This window comes from Sorex araneus, chromosome 9, assembly GCF_027595985.1.
Source record: "Sorex araneus isolate mSorAra2 chromosome 9, mSorAra2.pri, whole genome shotgun sequence".
In the NCBI taxonomy this organism is placed as follows: Eukaryota; Metazoa; Chordata; class Mammalia; order Eulipotyphla; family Soricidae; genus Sorex; species Sorex araneus.
The window spans coordinates 2,971,078-2,991,088 of NC_073310.1; the positions used below are offsets into that span (position 1 = coordinate 2,971,078).

At 60.7% G+C, this 20,011-nt stretch overlaps 1 protein-coding gene across 1 annotated transcript; it reads right to left on the minus strand.

Annotated features, from left to right (window-relative positions):
- Positions 1 to 224: 224 nt before the first annotated feature.
- Positions 225 to 9,504, minus strand: LRRC43 (leucine rich repeat containing 43). The gene is made up of 13 exons (XM_012933296.2): positions 9,412 to 9,504; positions 8,313 to 8,543; positions 7,808 to 7,918; positions 5,465 to 5,604; positions 4,473 to 4,711; positions 3,138 to 3,322; positions 2,393 to 2,628; positions 1,839 to 1,980; positions 1,595 to 1,753; positions 1,336 to 1,521; positions 1,136 to 1,169; positions 965 to 1,003; positions 225 to 369 (listed from the first exon to the last, which is right to left on the minus strand). The coding sequence occupies exons 1-13, from the start codon at positions 9,502 to 9,504 to the stop codon at positions 239 to 241; spliced, it is 1,926 nt and encodes a 641-aa protein (XP_012788750.2). The 3' UTR covers positions 225 to 238.
- Positions 9,505 to 20,011: the final 10,507 nt, after the last annotated feature.

Below are 20,011 nucleotides of genomic sequence, written 5' to 3' on the forward strand. Positions count from 1 at the left end.
CCCATACTCCCGAAGCCCAGGTGGGTGGCAGGGCAAGGATGGACCCACCTTGGGCCCCTCTCCCGGGGCAGGGGCGGGGCCGGCCGCCGCCTACCCAAAGCGCGGATGCGCCCACCTGGTCGCGTCTCCGGGAGGGGAAGTGGGCGTGGCCCGTGTGGGTCACGCCCCCGCCCGCCCCCTGCAGACCCCGCGACAGAGCAAGCACGCGCCGGGCGGCCGGAAGAGTCTTTCTTTGCGCCTACACCCGGGCCACGGTACGCAGCGCCTCCTCGGCAGAGCGGTGCTGGTTCAGCTGGACCTGCAGCTCCACCGTGAGCGGCTCGGGCCGGTAGCTCTCGTCGAACTCTGTCGCTGCAAACTTCCCCTTCTCTGAAAGGCGGACACGCGGCACCCAGAACCAGCTCAGGCCCCGCGGGTGGCTGTCCCGGACACGCCTCCCCCCGAGTGGGACCACCAGCCCTGCGCCCGCCAACCAGGATCACCGAGGGGCACCCCCACCCCCACCCATCACCCCCTTCCCCACCGCAACCAGGCCATTCAGGCGGGGCTGTGGGGAGAGGAGTGGAGGGGCCGCTATTCCCAGAGCAGCCCCCGGCCTGTGCCCCCCACTCCAGGCAGACCCTCCTGGCAGCCCGCTGCCTTCAGGACCGCCCCCCCCCCAGGACCTCCCACAACGTCTCTGCTGCAGTTTTCTTGCCCTGTACTGTTTTCAGTGAAATTTCTTTCACTGAGATAAAAATGCAGGGAATTCACCTTAACCGAGAGCGCCAGCGCCCCACGTGCCCGGGCGCTCCTGTCGCTGACCTCTCCCCACTGCCCTGGTCCCAGCTGTCTTGCCACCCAAATGGGCACCCCACATCATGGACCCTGCCCGTCTCCTGCCCCGGGCCACTGAGAAGAGGGGGTCTTTCCATCCCACTGCCTGTGCGAGCCCTGAGCCCCGCCTCTGGGGCCGGCTACTTACCTAGCTGTTGCCTGGACCTGGACTTGGCCTGATCCAGCGCTGGGGGGATGAACACAAAGGCCCACCCTGGCCTCAATCCCCGACTCGGCAAACAGCAGCCAGCGCCACGGCAGTTGGGAGCCCACCACACACCCATCTGCCCCCCGGCCCCACCCCGTCAGCAGCTCTCACCTCGCCGGGATTTCTTAGTCTTCAACTTGAAAGCCTGAGAACCACAGAGACACGCTTGTTGGCGTGGGGGGTGGCTCGGGGGGCTCCCCTCTGCTGGAAGGCCGGCAGGCTCTGGCAAGACACCTCACACCCTCCCCATCTGCCTGCATGCTACAGGGCTGCCCGTGTGGGGCCTGAGGCGGGCTCGGGGGCCACTGTACCCTCATAAAGGTCAGTCTGTCAGATTCCATCGTGCGGATCACCCCTAAGTTGACCACCATGGACACGGTGGAGTCCCCGGCCACCAGGGGCTCCAGGGGGATGTGGGCTCTGCCCAGCACCCTCAGGATGGGGGCGTCCTGGCGGAGCAACTTGGAAACCACCTTTGTCTTCTTGGATGCCGGTTCCTGTGGGGGGGGGATATGTGGTCCAGGCCCGGCAGTGGCCTGCAGTGCCGCCCCATCGGCAGACACCCCCTACCTTCAACGACTGTCTGTGCCCTTTGCCCTTCTTGTCCTTCTCCTTCTTCTTGTCTTTCTCCTTCTCCTTCTTGCTTTTGTCCTTACTTCCTCTCTTGTCCCCTTTGCCTCTTTTTAAAGACATGGGGCTGGAGGGCGGCGACACGTTCCAGGAGAGAATCTAGGGGCAGAGCAATGGCGTGGCAGCGCGCTGGAGTCGGCCGGGCCCGTCTGTCCGGGGAACGCTGCGCGCGCGGAGGGCTCACCTTCTCCTCCACGACGGTGATGGTGGTCCCCGACAGCAGGAAGGTCTTGAGAGGCGCCAGCCCCTTGATGTTGTGCTGCATCTGGTAGCTGTAGAAAACGACGTCACCGTAGGGCTTGCGGGTGGTGCTGAAGAGCACTGTCCTGGGGAGGCAGGGCGGTGAGCATCGAGGGACCAGCGAGACCCACCGAGAGCAAATCAGAAAATGGCATCAAGGGGCTGGAGCGATAGCACAGCGGGTAGGGCATTTGCCGTGCACGCGGCCGACCCGGGTTCTAATCCCAGCATCCCATATGGCCCCCTGAGCACCGCCAGGGGTAATTCCTGAGTGCAGAGCCAGGAGTAACCCTTGTGCATCGCTGGGTGTGACCAAAAAAGCAAAAAACATCAGGGAGAGGTTTGGGGGCCACGTCCAGCAGTGCTCACGGTGCTTGGCAGGAGCGCTGGGTGGGCCCCAAGCCTGCTCGAGGCACTGAGCCCTCGGGGCTGCCCCTTACAGCAGCCGCCGCCCAAGTGGAACCATGCCGCACCCTTCAGGCTCGGTCCCCTCCTCACCCGGGCGACGAGACCACCCGGAGATCCATCAGGGGCCGCAGCTTAGCCAGCTCGTTCTCTTCCGAGTTCCGAGTCCTCACGGTGCTCTGCCTGCCAGACGACTCTCGGGACAGGTCGGATTCCTCCATGCCCGTGTCTTGGGAAGCCTGCTCTTCGTCCTGCAGGCTCTCACCAGCCTCGACCTCCTCGCCACCCAACTCCTCGCTGAAGCGGTCCATGGAAGGAGGCCTGACGATCTGGCAGAGGAGGGAAGATCCCGCTGGTCCCCGTCTCGCGGCTGGGCAGAAGGGCCCACGGTGCCCACGTCTGCTTCCGGCCAAACTCGAGGTGAAGCAGAGGTGCCAGCTTCTGCACGGGCTGTGCCCTCTGGGGTGGGGAGGCAGGGCTGCAGCCCCCCGATGGCCCCTGCTAGGCCGTTTGCTCCCATTTCTTTTTTTTTCCCTCCTTCTTCTGCTTTTTGGGCTACATCCCATGATGCTCAGGGGTTCCTCCTGGCTCTGCACGCAGGAATCACTCCTAAAGGTGCTCAGGGGACCCTATGAGATGCTGGGAATTGAACCTAGGTCGGCCGCATGCAAAGCAAACACCCTACCCGCTGTGCTATCGCTCCGGCCCTGCCCTTGCTCCCATTTCTAGAGGGACAGGTAGAGGGAGAGTTAGGAGCGTGACTGGCAGGGGGTCAGCGGAGGGAGCTCTGGGCTGAGGGGCCCCCACACCCCCACGGCCAGGCAGCCTGCAGGCGCACCTCGGCCAGCACATCCTCATACTCCTTCGTGCTTTCTTCATCCTCCACGAAGTCGTAGGTGACGTAATAGCTGTAGGCGATGAAGGGCCCGTCGGGGCCAGGCTCCGGGTCCCAGATGGAGGAGTCCACGAGGCCGCGCAAGTTGTCAATGGTCACCGTGATCTGCGCCTTGTTCTCCAGGAGGCCTGCGGGGGCGGGGAGGACGCTGGAGCCGGCCAGGGCTCTGGGACCCTGGCTGATGTGGGCTGTCCCCAGCCCGGCGGTGGGAAGACCCATACCCGCCGACCGCCCGCCTTTCCTTGCCGTCTCTCAGGCACCAGAGTCGCGGCCTGGCACGACTGCCAGAGCCCGCCTGGCCCACAGTGGGGAGGCCATTGTCCTCTGTGTTCCGACACCCGACCAGAAGGGGACTCCATAGACCCACAAGCCACTGTGGGTGTGAAGAAATCATCGCCCACAGGTGAGTTCCCCACCAGCCCCAACGGGGCCAGCCCCGGCAGCCAAAAACTCCAGAACTCAACCACCGCCGGGCTCATGGCCGCTCTCCGCACGCTCGGACGGGCCTTACCCAGGAGTGAATCTATTCCTGGACACCTGGTATTTACACCACTGATATTCCAAGAGTGGCACACCACGTTTGACGGGGTTTAGAGTAGAAGGCAGCCAATCTTAGAGGCAAATATATATACGTATACAAATAGATATGTGTATATATGTATATATATATGCACATATGCCTCAACCTTTAGCAGATTAGTAATCTCTCATAGAAAGGTTTAGTGGGGGTTGGAGCGATAGCACAGCAGGTAGGGCGTTTGCCTTGCATGCAGCTGACCCGAGTTCGATTCCCAGCATCCAATATGGTCCCCTGAGCACCGCCAGGAGTGATTCCTGAGTGCAGAGCCAGGAGTGACCCAAAAATCAAAACAAACAAAAACAGAATTAAAAAAAAAAAAGAAGGGCTTAATAGCCCCTGGGTGAAGTACAATAATCTTCACACACTTTGCTCTAAGAAACCTTTTGTGGGACCATTGTTAGCAGATTACTCATAACAAGCAACACAAAATAAATTGTTTCGGTTCTGCTTTGGAAGCAGGGTTTGGGATTCAGGATGGACACATCTGAAATATGGTGGTGGGAAGATGCAATGGAGGGGGGATGGGTGTTTGAATATTGAAGGTAATAAAATATTGCAAACGACTTTATAAAAATTAAATTAAGAAAAAGAAAAAGAAATTTCCACCCAGTTCCCGTGGGCCACGAGGGCCCTGGGCTCCCGCCTCCCAGGCCGGGCCAGGCCGGGCCAGACACCCCGCCAGCCGCCAGCCGCCTCACCCGCCTCCTGGCTGAGCCCCCGGAACTGGTGCTTCTCGCTGGCCGTCACGGTGAGGTCGTCCAGCACGCAGAGCGGCGCCAGGCTGTCGATGGTGAAGCCGCGGTAATGCGCCACCAGCGCCAGCGGGTTGCCCAGCAGCAGCAGCAGCCGGAGCTGCCCGAGCGAGCGGAGCGCGGCCGTCATGGCCTGCAGGTCCGTCAGGTTGTTGAAGCTCAAGTCCAGGGAGACGAGGCTGGGCCTGGGGGAGCGGGGCCGAGGGCCCGGGGGACGGCCCAGCCATCAGGGTACGGAGGACAGTCCAGCCGCCAGGGCTGCGCCAGGACCGCCGTGGCCAGCTGCTGAGGTGGGTGGGGACCTCGGGGTGCCCTTTGCCCCTGACTTCCCCCCACAGCTCAGTTCTTCCCGGGGAAACCCCGAGCGTCCCGCAAGCAGCTGAGCCGCGCACCCAGGTGGTCCCTCACCAGGAAGAGGAGACTGGCGGGCGGGGCAGCGGGTGTGGGGGCAGAGGCGGGTGAAAGTGGGGACCAGCGGGGTACCCGGGGCCTGGGGCTCAGAACTGTTCCCCGGCCTCTGCTCTGCGCAGACCAGGCGGGGTGCCCCCAGCTCTGAGAACTCCCCCCTCGCCGCAGCCTTCAGCATAAGATACGGTCCGAGGGTGGGGTAGGGAGTGGGTGTCCGAGGGCCTGGGCATGGGGTACCAGGCTCGGCGTTTGGGGGTTTCCCTGAGGGGAAGCTCAGAGCGGGCAGGGCCACAGCTGCTGCCTGTCCCAGGACACGGGGCGCCTGGCTCTCGGGGCCAGGAGTGTGACCCGTGCCTCTCGGGGGGCCTGGCCCCCTCCCTCGCTGCAGGGACTCTGGGTCCCACATCGACCCCTCAGCGGGGTCTCCCACAGCCCCCCAGCCTGCCCGGCACTGGGCAGACATGCCTGGTCGCCCCTCTGGGGTGGGGGCCCTCGCCAGCCCGCCCCCGCCTCCCCGGGGCCCAGGTCACCAGTGCTCCGAGGTGAGGAAGAGGCTCTCATGGGGGCCCAGCAGCCGGTTGTGGCCGGCGCCCAGGTGCTGCAGGCGGGGCGGGGGGTGCGCGCACAGACACTCCAGGCTCCGCAGCTGGTTCCCGTAGAGCTCCAGCACCTGCGGGCACCGAGTGGACGGGGGTTTCTCCCTCCTTTCCTGGACACTCGAACACGGGCCTTGCGGGGGGGGGGGGCGCGGGGTCTGCAGTTCGTCCCTGGCACCGCCTGGCTGGCATCGCAGGTGCCATCCCCAGCACCGAAGCAGCAAAGTGAAACATCTGGAGCGGGAGGGGCGGGCAGGGCCAGAGGGTGGGGCACTGCCGGGGATGGTGGGGGTCTCGGGAACCCACCTCTGCCCAACGCCCTGCGCCAGCTCCGGGACCGTCAATTCCTGGAAATCAGAATCGACTCCCCGGGGGGGGCGCCTGGTGGGGACAGGCTGGGGCTCCATCCAGCACCACGGGGGGCGCTCTGGGGACCCCTCAGTGGAGAGATCACCTGGTAGGACTTTGATCATTAAGCCGGTTCTGCCCCGGCCAGCCACGCTAGGGGGCTACATCGGCATGGGGGTTCCCGTGCTGCTGGGGGTCGAACCTGGGCTCCTGCATGCAAAGCACGTGCTCCAGCCCTCGGGCCATCGCCACGGCCCTGGTCTTTTTCAAAAAGGGTTTCATTGGGGCCGGAGAGTTAGGTGTTTGCCTTGCAAACAGCCGACTGGGGTTCGAGCCCTCGCATCCCATATGCCAGGGGGACCCGAGCACTGCCAGGAGTAATTCCTGAGTGCAGAGCCAGAAGTAACACCTGAATATTGCCGGTGTGAGCCCAAAAAGCAAAAATTAACAACAAAAAATGTATATTTCATTGTGATATACATATGTACGTGTATACATATATATGTATATGTCACTGTCACTGCCATCCCGTTGCTCATCAATTGCTGGAGTGGGCGCCAGTAACATCTCCATTCATCCCTGTCACGTGCTCATGTAGCCCAATGGCATCTGCTCGCTCCAGGAACATGAAGAGCACGATGTGGTTACTGCTTTTGGCATATCGAATACGTCACGGGTAGCTTGCCAGGCTCTGCCATACGGGCGGGATATCCTCGGTAGCTTGACAGGCTCTCCAAGAGGGATGGAAGCTTTGAGCTTATATAGCTGAGCCAGAGGTGGTTTATGGGTGTTTACCTAACTTTTGGCCATTTAATTTCTTGGTGAACTTGGCCCTAAGTTGTTGGGGTTTGGCCAAAGGCACAGCAGCAATTTTGGGGTATCTGGAAGTCAGGCTGCTGATGCACTCGCCCCACAGGTGCAGGTTGACCTGCTGGCGACACCATACCCCGAATCTCTTATGTAGTAAAATGTGTATAAGCAAAAAAGAAATGGTACTATCATAATTACAAGGGTTATAACTTAAATCTACTTGAAATGACTAGTTTCCATTCACAGTGGATTATGTAGTATGTGTAGCCTTTCTTGACCCATCACTATAAAAAAAAAACTGGTCAGTAAAATTTATTTTAAAAAGTTTTATATTCCAATCAGTTTTTACTAGTAAAACTCTAAGTTATTTAACAGCAGCAATAACAGTCTTCAACGTACATGAAGACTGCATATGCACTATCTCTTTCCAAAACACAGAATCACTGTCTAGGGAATGGATTTAAAGTTCTCTTTGCTGTAATTCTGAGACTGATATTTGTGGGGGAATGAAAGCCTAAAAGAAGCAACATCTTACCTGTTTTGTGCTTACTGCTTTATGAAATATGGTCTTAAATTTTTATGTCAAAGTTATACATAGAGAATAAACCTCTCACAGTAAAAAGACTTACTGTACATTTTCTTAAAAAACAAAAGAGGGGCCAGAATGATAGTACAATGGGTAGAGCATTGACCCTACACATGAGTGACCAAGTTTGATCCTCGGCACCACATAAGATCCCTGAGCACTGCCAGGTGTGGCCCAAAAAACAAAAAAAAAACATAAAAAGCAAAGAAGAAAAAAGATTAAAATAACCTTTTATATACAAACTCATCTTTTTGGGGGGTTCTCGCCAGCTGTGCTCGGGCTCATGCCTGTGTCTGGCAGGGCCTCACCCCTGCCTGACCCCCAGCCCCCGTGTTCCAGGACCGCAGTGCCACGGCCCAATGACACACCCACCGCTGCCACCATCACCACCGTGCACTTGCCGAAACCTCCGCCACCCCGACAGGAGCTCTGGCTCCCGGGAGACTCCGGGGCAGGCCTGCCCCGCCGGTCACTGCGGGCCCGGGGCCTCCCTCCCGCTGAGACCCGGTGCCTAGGCAGTTGGTCCTCCGTACCCTGAGCGTCGGGGGCAGGTGTGCGCTGTCCAGGTCCTGGATCCGGTTGGCACTCAGGATCAGCTCCTCCAGCCTCAGGAATTTCAGGAGCCCTTTGTCCACCAGGCTCACCTGAGGGGCAGGAAGGGCAGCTGGGCGCTCTGGGAAGCAGGGCTGCCCGCGGGGAACCAGCACTGCGGGGCTCTGTGGGTGCTGGACCAGGCCTGTGCCCCTCGGTGCACTGGGAGGTGCCGAGGGCAGCTGGTTGCTCCTGGGCCAGAGGCGCCCCAAAGTTGTCAGGAACCCCAAGGGCTCAACGGGGTTAAGTCAGCTGGAGTAGATGGGGCCGAGATCTCTTACAGAGCCCCGGGCGGCCAGCGGTCAGCTGTTGGAGGTGGGAGTCCAGGGCCACAGATGGATCTGACATCCCCACACTCGCCAGCCCCGCGCGGTGTCTGCCCCCAAACTCTAAGGGGACGGGCGTCGGGGACACGGGCTCTCTCGGGGACCCCCGGCCGGCTCTCGCCTTCTTGTCCACCATGTGCAGGGACGTGAAGTAGGAGTAGAAAAAGCTGTCCTTGATTTTCCTGGGGTTCCGGATGGCCAGCTCCTTCAGGAAGCGGTCCTCGGCGCGGGCGCCTTCGGGCAGGGCCCAGGGCGAGAGCGGGCTGCTGGCCAGGTCCAGCAGGGCGTGCAACGGCTCCTCCTGGGGGCCGGGCTGCCACTGCCCAATCCGAGGGAGGAAGCTAGACCTGTTCTGAGGGGGGAGGAAGAGAATTCTCGGCTCAGGACAGAGACCCTGTGCAGGCCAGGGCAGGCCATCCGGGCAAGGGCGAAAGGACCCTTCTGACGGTGGGGCCACAGCCGGGTAGACCCAGAACACTCTCAACACCTGGCCTGCCCCAGGAGGGCCCCTCTATACCGAGGCCACGTTTTCTTTCCTTTGGCTGCCCGGTGCCCTGCGGACAGACGCTTCTCTCCAGCTTTCCTTTTTTTTTTTTTTTTTTTTTTTTTGCTTTTTGGGTCACACCCGGCGATGCACAGGAGTAATTGACCCCCTCCCTCGCTGCAGGGACTCTCAGCGGGGTCTCCCACGGTTCCCCCAGCCGTGGGAGTGGGACCATATGGGATGCTGGGATTTGAACCCGGGTTGGCCTCGTGCAAGGCAAACGCCCTACCCGCCGCTATGCTATCGCTCCAGCTCCGCTCTCCAGCTTTCCTGAACCACCTCGGATGGAGCCGGGGTGAAACCGGAGCGGGAAGAGGGGCTGGGCCGCGCGCCCGACGTGCAGGAAAGCCAGACCCTGCTCCCGGGCCCCCCGCCTCAGGCTTCTGTCCAGGGCCAGCTCGGGCGGGGCGTGCTCCTGCCTCAAGAAGCGCTTTTCACCCCAAAAGGAGCCTGGTGTCTGCGCAGCGCAGGACGGGGCCGTGCACGGGGGACGGAGGCCCCTGGGTCAGCTCTCAGGCCGCCGCCGCAGTGTCCACGGTGCACGTCCTCGGCCCGGGGTCCTAATCTGAGCTCGGCTCCACCAGCCTCTTCCACGTCTCGTCTCGGGCGCGCCCTAGCTCGGCCCCGGGGCCCCCCGGTCAGCACCCGCCGGCCGCCAGCCCCGGGGTCTCCGCACCCAGCTGCCTATGCCGCAGGGGAAGTCGTGCAGACACAGATGCTTGAGGTGCTCCTGCACCGCCTCGCTCACGGTGCAGCCCGGCCGCTCCATGGCGCGCGCGCGCCGCGTCCGGCCGGTTGCCGGGCAACTCGGCAGGCGGGGGCGGGGCTGCGCGGGCGCGGGGGCGGAGCGGCGCAGGCGCACTGGGCCCGCGACTTCCGGGCGGGCGCGAGCCGGGCCCCGTGGCGCGTGCACGCCGCGTGCCCAGTGCTGCTCGCCCCTGTCCCTCGTCCAGGCGCCCCCTGAGCGCCCGGGTTAGACCCCTGCAGGGGAGCGTGCGTGCGTGCGCGCGTCGAGGGCCGGTCCGAGTCGGGGCTGGCTTCTGAGAGCTGCCCGCACGCGCCGTTCCCTCGTGGGCCTCGCCCGCGTCCTGCACGCCCCACGCCGGAGCCCCGAGGGGGCACCCGGGGGCGTCGGGGCCAGGGGGCGCGCGGCCGGCTGCATCTGCTGCACAGCCCGTGCGACCGACCCGCTGGCAGGGCGGAGTCGTGGGCTGCTGCGCCCATTCACAGCCGCTGTACTCATAGCGCGACTGGCCGCAGCGTCTTCGGCACCGTGTCGCGGGGCGCAGCCTCCGGAGCACCCCACCCTCACCCCGTTTGCTAAGTGGGGCCCAGCTAGCAGTGCCCTGGGCCTCGGCCCTCCCCACAGCAGCGTTTCCCAGCACGGCGCGGCTTCCTCGAGCTTCATGGACACAGCCTTCACAGTGGCCGCGCCACGTCCTGGGCCATAAGTTCACTGGAATAGACCCAGAATGGTGCTGCTACGACCCTCTCATTAAGTGCGGGCGCTTTCCTTTCTCCTGGGGACACTGGGGGAATGGGACATGCCAGAGCAACCAGCCTCTCTGAGGAATGTTTTAAAAACTCAGACCCTCACAAAGATGCACCATTATTTCTCATTCTCTCAGACACACCACGGCTTCCAGTGTTTTCAGATCCTTGCCAACACCTAGTATTTTTTGTTTGTTTGTTTTGCTTTTTGGGTCACACCTGGCGATGCACAGGGGTTAGTTATTCCTGGCTCATGCACTCAGGAGTCACTTCTAAAGGTGCTCAGGGGACCATATGGGATGCTGGGAATCGAACCCGGGTTGGCCGCGTGCAAGGCAAACGCCCTACCTGCTGTGCTATTGCTCCAGCCCCAACACCTAGTATTTTTTTTAATTTTATTTTTACACCTAGTATTTTTTTTAATTATTTTTTAATATATATATAGTGCCAGGTCCCATCCCTGGCACCCTCTATGTCCCCATGAACACTATCCATCGGGGATCCCTGAGTACACACCACCAGGTGTGGCCCCAAAACAAACATCAATAGCCATTTTAGTAACAGGAGAGACTCACACACTGGGTTTTCTTTTATTTATGGTTATTGAGAAGTTTCTCGGGTGCTTATTGGTCATTTGAGTGTCTTCTTTGCAGAAATGTGTCCTCAAAACTCTTAGTGATGCCAGATTAAGTTACTGAGTTATGGCAATCTTTTATATGCTGTGGGTGCTAGCCTCTTGTCTTAGGCTTTTTTGGGGCCACACCCAGCGATGCTCAGGGGTTACTCCTGGCTTTGGGACTGAGGAATTACTCCTGGTGGTGCTCAGGGACCATATGGGATGCTGGGGGTCTGATCTAGGTCATCTGCATGCAAAGCACATGCTTTCCCCGAAGTACTATCACTCTGGTCCTGTGTAGGAATTATTGGCAAGTATTTCCTCCCATCCAGTAACTGTCTTTTCATTTTCCATGGGACAAGATGGGCTGTTCCGGAGCCTCACTGGAGACTTGGTGTTGCCGTCAGGCCAAGGGAGTGGAGATAAGACCCTCAGGAGATAAGGAGAGAATGCTGGGCATTTTGGTGCAATGAAACTTAGTCTTTCTTTGTCCAGAACGCTTAGTTTATCACTTTCTATAATGCGCTCACGAGTCCTCTGTCAGATCTGTGGGGCACTTTCCCCCGGTCTAGGTGTGTTTTTTCACCATATGGGATGCCGGGGATTGAACCCGGACCAGCCACGTGCTAGGCAAGTACCCTACCTCGCCATACTCTCTCTGATTCCAAGACTTTTATAATTATTAGAAAAATTATCTAAGACTGGGAATAAGACAGAATTCTTTCTTTTTTTTTTTTGGTTTTTGGGTCACACCCGACGATGCACAGGGGTTACTCCTGGCTCTTCACTCAGGAATTACCCCTGGCGGTGCTCAGGGGACTATATGGGATGCTGGGATTAGAACCAGGGTCGGCCGCATGCAAGGCAAATGCCCTACCCGCTGTGCTATCGCTCCAGCCCCAAGACAGAATTCTTTCTAAAGAATGAAATAAATATCTATGAGTCCACAGAGATATCTCCCCCCACCCCCACCAAATTAAAACCACAAAGACCACCATAAGCTGCATCTGGCACGATGCTGGGATGGTGCAGCTAGCTGGGTGCTAAGCAGGGGTGGGCGGGGGGCAGCCTGGAGAAGGCAGAAATCCTGTCGGGGCCAGGGAAATGCCTGCGGGCCGAGATGCGCTCTCCGTGCGAGAGCCCTGGGTCCCACCCGCCATGGTCCCGCAGGTGCCACGAGCAAGAACAAGCCCCGAGCACCCCACCTAGAGTAGCTGCTCAGAACTATGGGGTGTGGCCGCAGGCGGGCCTGTTGGGATCACGTGACGGGCAGGATGCCCAGACACCCATTCCAGCTCATTCGCTCCCTGGCACCCAGAAGCAGGGGCATCAGCGGGGTCCGCAGCCCCTCGGGTCCCAAGGCCAAGTTCTGAGGTTCTGTGCTTGGGGGACTGTGTGGTAGTGAGGGATCAATCAGCACGGGCCCCTCGCCCCAGACTGTGCTCTGCCCCGCCTCCCCCACCCTTGCTCCTTCACGTTCTGCTCCTCCTCCGACAGTGGCATCAAACACCCCTGCTTGAGGCCCCGTGGCCTCAGCTGACAAACCCGAGTCTCTCCGGCCTGTGCCCCTGCGCAGCCACGCTGCCACCGGCTCCCTCTGGAAATCCACGTTCCTTTTGGGTCCAGGACAGCTTGTCTGCTGGCGCTTCTCGCCCTCCTCCAGTCCGGGCGGCCCCTGACCGTCAGTGCAGCAGTCCCCAGAATACAGACGCCGCCCAGTGTCCACTGAGGTGGCCTTCTGAGTGACGTGTCCCGTGTCCTTGGCCTGCGGTGCCCCTGCACCCCAGAGCTGCCTGCTGTGTTCGAACCTCATCACCTCTGTCACCCTCTGTCCACGGTGCCACCTGCCCTCCTGTCTTCCACCAGAAACTGGGACCCTCCACTCCCCCACTCTGACTCCTGTGCTCGGCCAGCCGCTCTCACGGACTCTTGCATCCATCCATCGCAGCCAGCACTGTGGACACTGTCGCCACCCACTGGGCCGCCCGAGCCTCTCTCCCCTCGCCAGGACAGCCGCATCCCCACCTGATGGGCCTGTCCCTTGCTGGGTTCCTACGGTCATTCTCTGAGCAACCTCCCTGTCCCTTTGGAAAATGCCTCAGACACTTGTCCCCGCAGCCCAGTCTCAGGGGCAAAGGCCCCGGAAGGCCTCGGCTCCTCCTTGGCTCCAGCGCCCAGACCTTCCCTCTCCGGGACCGTGTCCCAGCTCGACTGTCCCCCTGCACTCGCTTGTCACCCCCGTGGCATCAGCTGCCTTCACATGTGAGACCCTTGCTCTGTGCCCCTGCCGTCCCTGTGAAGCCCTGGAACCTGGTTGGTTGGGGCAGGGGCGGGGAGGGAGGGAGGGTGACGCAGGGGGCCGGGCATTCCTGATCCCAGCTGGAGACTCCAGTGATGCCTTCGGCCCGAGGGGGCGGCGATAAGGCCCTTGACTCACCCAGCTCGCCCTGGTTATCAGAACCATCCCTGTGCCTCACACGAACGCGCTGCAGAACTTTCCAGAGATAATGCACTCTGCAAACCTCAAGCCTGCTGCACGCCCACACACGTTTCTCTGGGACCCTCCCCAGAAATTCCCTGCGGGGCGCGGACCCCCACAGTCGGTGGCCGTGCCGTGAGGCTGGGCGTCGAGATTTCTTGTCGTCAGATCAATAAGGTCTTTCCAGGAAGAAGCGGTGAAGACGTGTTGCCTTCCTGAGTGCATCTCTGCGCATCTCCCTGAGTCAGGCCCTGCTCGGCCTGAGGGTAACCTCAGAGTTTTAGCATTTCCTTCCAGCCGTTTCCCCCTGCTGGCCCCCGGGGTGGGAGAAATCTGTAAACGTTTTTCTGGAGAAATGCTGTGTGGTGACTTCACCACGGCGGTACAACCGACCCTCCTTCCTCACGGGGGCCCTTTATAAGGCTCCGGCCACCATGGCCTGTACTTCACGGGCATCAGTGGTGCCAGGCGGACCCGACGCTCTCCATGGCCCCCCGCAGAGGTACCCCTGCACCTCCTCCCTCAGCGACGCTGGGCCGAGGGGAGGCCGCCCTGAGGCCGGCGCTGGGCGGTGGGCTCACGGCCTGTCCCTCTGCAGGCCCCACCGCCGGCCCTGCCCTGATCCTGCTCTGCTTCCTGGGGACCCTGCTCTCGGCCCTCGCGGCGTCCGTGCAGCAGCCCCCATCACCGGAACACCAGCGGAAGCAGCTCTGCTGGCTGTGGAACTCGGCGTCAACGCTCTATGCCAACTACGTGAGTGCCCGTGGGACCCGCCCTCACCCTCCCTGCAGCCGGCAGCTGTGTCCCGGGGCCAGGGCCAGGCTCGGTGCTCCTCAGTGGGTTTTGCTGTTAGAGGCTCCAGAGCGTCTCTGGGCTGTCAGGATCGAACCCGGGACTTCTGCATGACAGAAAGTTCTCCGGCCCTTTGTGCATGGGCCCCTAGTCCGAGCCTGCCTCCCGGAGGCAAGCAGAAAGCCCCCCCCCCTCGCTTCCCACACTGCACCTGAAGCCCCCATCCCACCCCCGAGCAGGGGTATTGCCCACTTTGGGAGAGACCGAGTGGTGAATGAATCTCCCCTGCCTGTCACATCCTCCAGACACGGGGCCCCTGAGGTCCCCCACAGCCACGGCACGCCAACCCCAGCCCCCTGTTGAAACCAGGGTCCGGCCTAGGTGGGGCTCGAGAGTCTTCGTGTGAGCCTGGGGACCCTGTGGGGATCTTTTGGGGGATCCCGTGGGGCTCCTGAGTGTGCTTCCGGGGCTGAGACGGGGGTGGAGGCTCTCGGGGTGCACCGCCCGAGCCCAAGAGGGGAGAGGAGGCCTCCTCTTCTCTGCTGGCCTCACCCCGGAGCCCCACTCCGCTTGCATGTCAGCAGGCAGCGCTGGCACAGTCACAGTGAGCCCCGAAACTCGCAGTCCCCGGCGAGAGCCGGGTGGGTATGGGTGGACCCTGGGGTGGCCGCTGACCTTTGGCCTCTGTCGGGGACTGAGCTCCAACCCTGCTCTGTTCTCTCAGGGACATGGTGAGCCCCTAGGCACTGCCTGAGTGGGTGGGGGGGGCTCTGCTCTGCACTGACCCTGGGGGGCAAGGCGAGCACAGCCCCCTGGGGGCACGCCTGCATGGGGAGCTCGGGCCGGGCAGAGGGAGACCCCAGCCACCGGGGTGCTCCCTGCTGGTCAGTGGGCCTCACACTCCCTGTTTCTCTTCGTACCCCACAGAGCCGGGCGGAGAACCTCCGGTCCTCCGTCCCACACTTCCCACAGCGGTGCCCCAGCACCCGCCCCCCTCTGCCAGGCTGCGTGGCGCCCGGCGCGGGCGGCGTGGAGCCCGCCAGCTTCCTGCCCTTCGTCCGGCACATCAAGCCCACCGTGCTCAGGTCCCTGCCGCGTAACCATGACGTGGACGAGATCATCGACGTGCTGGAGCGGCTCCAGGTCAGAGAAGTCCAGGACGAGTCGGTGAACACGTCCATGAGCTCCATAGAGAAGAAGTGGCTGGTGCTGTCGGTGCTGATGCAGCTGGTGGAGTGTGTGAAGGCCACGGGGGAGAGGACAGGGGACTGCGGGCACATCCCTGACCCGTGGGAAGGCAACCCCCGGCCGAGGGCCGTTTCCCGGGAGCCTCACACAAAGAAGAAGGTGCAGACTCGGCAGAGTAAGTCTTCAAAGGCTTCCCAGTCGCGGCCGCGGCCGCCCAGGCTGCCAGGTTAATTGGCCAGATTTACTGGAGGGGGCCTGGGAACCTATTTAATAAGTTATTAAGTTGAGATATCTTATTTAATAAATTATTAAATTATTAAGCAGAGCTGCCCCGCCTTGCTGCATTTTTTTCTCCCTGATGTGTTTTGGGTTTCGTGGAGGGAGGGGGAGAGGCAGGGAGGTGGAGCTGAGGGACAAGATGGTGCTCTGGGGACAGAGAGGCCAGCCAGCCTGGCCTGTCCAGCGGAGACGGGCAGGTGGCATCTGTCCAAGCCCTGTGGCGCCTCCTCTGCTCTGGATCAAGGAAGGGGCTGCCCCCAGATTTAGTTGTTTTGTTTTGGGGTCCCCCCCAGCATTGCTCAGGGCTTGCCTTTGGCTCCGTGCTCAGGGATCACTCCTGGTGGGCTCGGGGACCACATACGAAGGCAGGGATCAAGCCCTGGAGGGCTGCGAGCAGTGCAAATGCCCCATCCACAGTGCTCTCTCCGGCCCGTCAACCTGCTCGGACTTTGAGCGGGAGCTCGTGACTTGGGAGCTGTGGGTGGGGGGCACACTGCTAGGGGGAGCACTTTGCAGTGAGCCCCAACTGGGGGACAGGCGGGGGCCACCAGTCCTGACCCCACCCCCCTCCCCCTGGGGCTTAGGGCTGCCTCTGACCTGGTTCTGCTGTGCTGACCTGGGACCGCAGCTTCGGCTGCTTCTGGTTCTTCCCCGTTACCCCCCCAAAAGCCCAGAACTCTGGGGATGACTCAGCCTCTGGCTGGGGACACCACCGTGGGCCTCTGACAAAAGCCGCCCAACAGCTCCGGGGTGCAGGGCTCCTGCTGCCGTGACACTCCCTCTGCTCTCTAGCTACCCGCCTGTCTTTGGGGGAACACACCCCAAATCTGGGTCTGCACGGCTCGTTCCAGGGGCCTGTGTACCCGCTGACAAGAGCCCCAGGCTCGCTTTAATCTATTCTGGTTGAATAGGTCCAGGCTGGGGGCTGGAGCGATAGCACAGCGGGAAGGGCGTTTGCCTTGCATGCGGCCGACCCAGGTTCGAATCCCAGCATCCCATATGGTCCCCTGAGCACCACCAGGAGTAATTCCTGAGTGCAGAGCCAGGAGTAACTCCTGTGCATCGCCGGGTGTGACCCAAAAAGAAAAAAAAAAAGAATAGGTCCAGGCTGGGCCCAAGAATCTATATTTTGGTTGTTTGGGGGCCAAAGACCCAGCAGTGCTCAGGGATCACTCCTGGCTCTGTGCTCAGGGGTACTCTTGGCTCTGTGCTCGGGGATCACTCCTGGCTCAGTGCTCAGGGGTACTCCTGGCTCTGTGTTTAGGGGCTCTTGTGGAAGAGCCTGGGTGAGCTGCCAGCACGGCAAGCGCTTGACCCCTTCACCATCCCTCCAGCCCAGACCACATTTCTCTCAACCCTCCCATTAGCTTAAAGGCCCTGTGGGCCACTTCTGCATCTGGCTCCCGTGAGTAATGGTGCGAGTGTCCAGCCCTGCCTCTGGGACGCCTGGGGACACACACCCACGAGGAAGTCCCGGCCCAGGAGCCCCTGGACTGTCTCATTCCCACAGGGCACGAAGTTTCAGGCACCTCACACCGAGCAGCACTTCTTGGTCCCCGCTGCCTTTTGTGAGTCGTCCTGACGTGGTTCTCGCCGTACGGCTCAGAGCAGGCTGTGGGCTGAAGCCCTTCCCCTGAGACGAGTGACGCCGATGTCTCCTTTGGAGGCAGGTTCAGTTGAATCCTGTGTTGACACTAAAATGGGCCTTTGTCTTCTGTGGAGATGAGAGCGTCGTGTGCTGGAATCCAGCCCCTTGGCAGGTAGTTTGCAAACATGTTCTCCTTCTCTGGGCTTATTCCTTTTGGGGAGGGGGGGCTCTGGCTGTGGAGCCAGAGACCCCGGCTGAGCTGTCCAGCCTTGTTCCATCCCAGCATCCCAGTTCATTTTGCTGGGCAGCATCATGTGACACACGCACATTTTCTTTGTTTCTTTTTTTTTTTTAACTAAGAGTTGACAACTTAAAAAAGAGTTGACAATTTTATTTCCACATTTTGCAATACAAATGAAAATTGCTGTTTTTTTTTTATTCCATTTACTTACCCCCCCACCCAGCTCCAAAACTACCCCCCTCTCTCTGCTGGGGTGGGGGTGGGGGACAGGCTGCTGGAGAACACGGAGAGTCAGCAGCATTATCTCCCGGGGACAAACAAGTGACAGGAAGTGGCTAGAGCGATCGGCCCCCTTTACTTGTGCTTTGTACCTTGTGAAAGGGACGGGCAGGGGGTGTCCTCACTGGAGGTCCAGGCGTCACTGCATGTGGCCTCCCATTGGCAGCCTCATTCCAGGGGCAGGTCCCACTGCATCCTCCCAGGAGGAGGCCGTCGCTGGCACCATGGGAGGCCCCCACTCAAGGTACTGGCATCATCCCAGGACACTGGGCAGAGCAGAGAACAGGGTCGGAGGAATCTGTTGCAATGCGGCGGTTGTTTTCCCAGCGGGGCTCTAGGCCTGCCCCCCCCCCCGCCCCCCGCCGTCAGTGCTGACAATGATCTCTCACATTCTGTTTCCTGCCGCTTCCTGTCTCCTGTCTCCTGACAGATGGGGAGTCACGGTCAAGCCTGGGCACGCTGCTCTGCAGGCCATCGGGCACTCCTGATGGCTTCCTTTTGGACAGAGCTCTGCCCATCAGTGCCTTGGCACTGTGCCCGCACAGGTGCTGAGGAGTACCTGGCCAAGACTGTTCTCCTGAGCCTCCTGCCCTCCTAGGAGAACCCGACAGCAGATGTGCAGGTCTCTTTCTTTATTTTGCTTTTCGGGCCGCACCTAGTGATGCTCACTCTGCACTCAGGAATTACTCCTGGCGGTGCTGGGGGGACCCTATGGGATGCCGGGGATTGAACCTGGGTTGGCCGCGTGCAAGGCTAACTCCTTCCCTGCTGTAAGATTGCTCCGGCCCCTAAAATTGCCTCCTGAATGATTTTTTTCAATGGATTTGGAATCAGGTTTTTTTTTTTTGTTTGGGGGGGGGGGTTACACCCAGCAATGCACAGGGGTTACTCCTGGCTCTGCACTCAGGAATCACTCTTGGCGGTGCTTGGGGGACCATATGGGATGCTGGGAATCAAACCTGGGTCGGCCGCGTGCAAGGCAAATGCCCTACCCGCTGTGCTATTGCTCCAGCCCCTGGAATCAGTTTCTTATAGAAAAACTAGAAATACAGGGAGAAGCAAGCGGACAGTCCAGTAAATTAGTCGCTGGAGCTGGGGGCTGGGCCTCCCCATCCTGTCACCCGCGGGGCTGCCTCCCCGGGCAGAGGCAGAGCTGAGTCCAGACCAAGCCCAGGCCGGAAGCAGCTGCTTATCTGAGACTTTTCGCTGACTCAGCGGGGAGGGTGGGGGCAGGAAGCCCTTCAATCACGGCTTCCCACTGCTGCACCACCCTGGACCTTGCAGCTCAGAGTCCCCGGAAACTGCTGCTAAATGACAAGTTTGTGAGGACTGGCGCAGTGCTGGCTCTGGTCAAAGTTTGCGGGTCACAGCCCGCAAACCGCCGTGACACATGGGGGTTCACTGGGTGATACTCTAGTTCTGGGTCTACTGGAGGTTTTCTGAAATAACAAGGTAAAAAGCACAAGTAAAGTCGGAAACAGCTACAACTCCATTACCCATGCACTCGACACCCTGACCTCGATACAGAAAACAGGCACCAAAGAAGGTCCACGTCATGTTCCCGAATCAGGCCTGTGGGGCTGGCAGTGTGGCTCTGTGGAGCGCGCTTGCCTTGCATGTGGGGCCCTGGGCTCACTTCCCAGCACCGCAGAAGTTTGAAAAAAAAAAAAAAAAGTCAAAACGTCTTCAGAGGTGAAACGTCTTGGGTGGCATTTAGAGATGACATGAGGGCGAGCCTCGGCCACTAAGAGTGTAAAATGTAACATGGCGCCACGGAGGTACTCAACCCCGGCTCGATCCCTGCTCTACCCGGTGCCCCAGGCTCTTTGAGAGTCTTCAGCTTGGAGCTGCAATGGCCCCCGAGCACTGCTGGGTGTGGCCTCAACACTCCCCCCAGTGACCCCTGAGTTCTTTTAGGAGGCAGCAGTCTCCAGACCTGCTGACCCGCGCCAAGGCCACACTGCCACGGGGAGAGGCAGGGCGCGGGTTCAGCCGGGCATTGAGTGGCCTGGGCGTGCTGTACTGGGCCCATGGAACCTGGTGCCATAAGACGAGCCCTGAAGGAAGACGGAGACGAGGTGATGGGAAGGCAGCCGGGAAGAACAGGGCAGAAGGACCAGAGGGCGGGCGGAGCGTGGGCGCCCACACCAGCTCTGGCTGCTGCCGGGGGTCTGGACTGGAGCCTCATGGTGGGGTCAGGGGAGGGTCTGATAACAGGAAGCGGCGGGTCGGGCTCACGGAGGGGGCAAGCCCAGGGTGGCGGACGGCCAAAGCCCGTCTCGGCCCCAGAGCCCACAGCCTCCCTGCACCAGGCACCAATCAG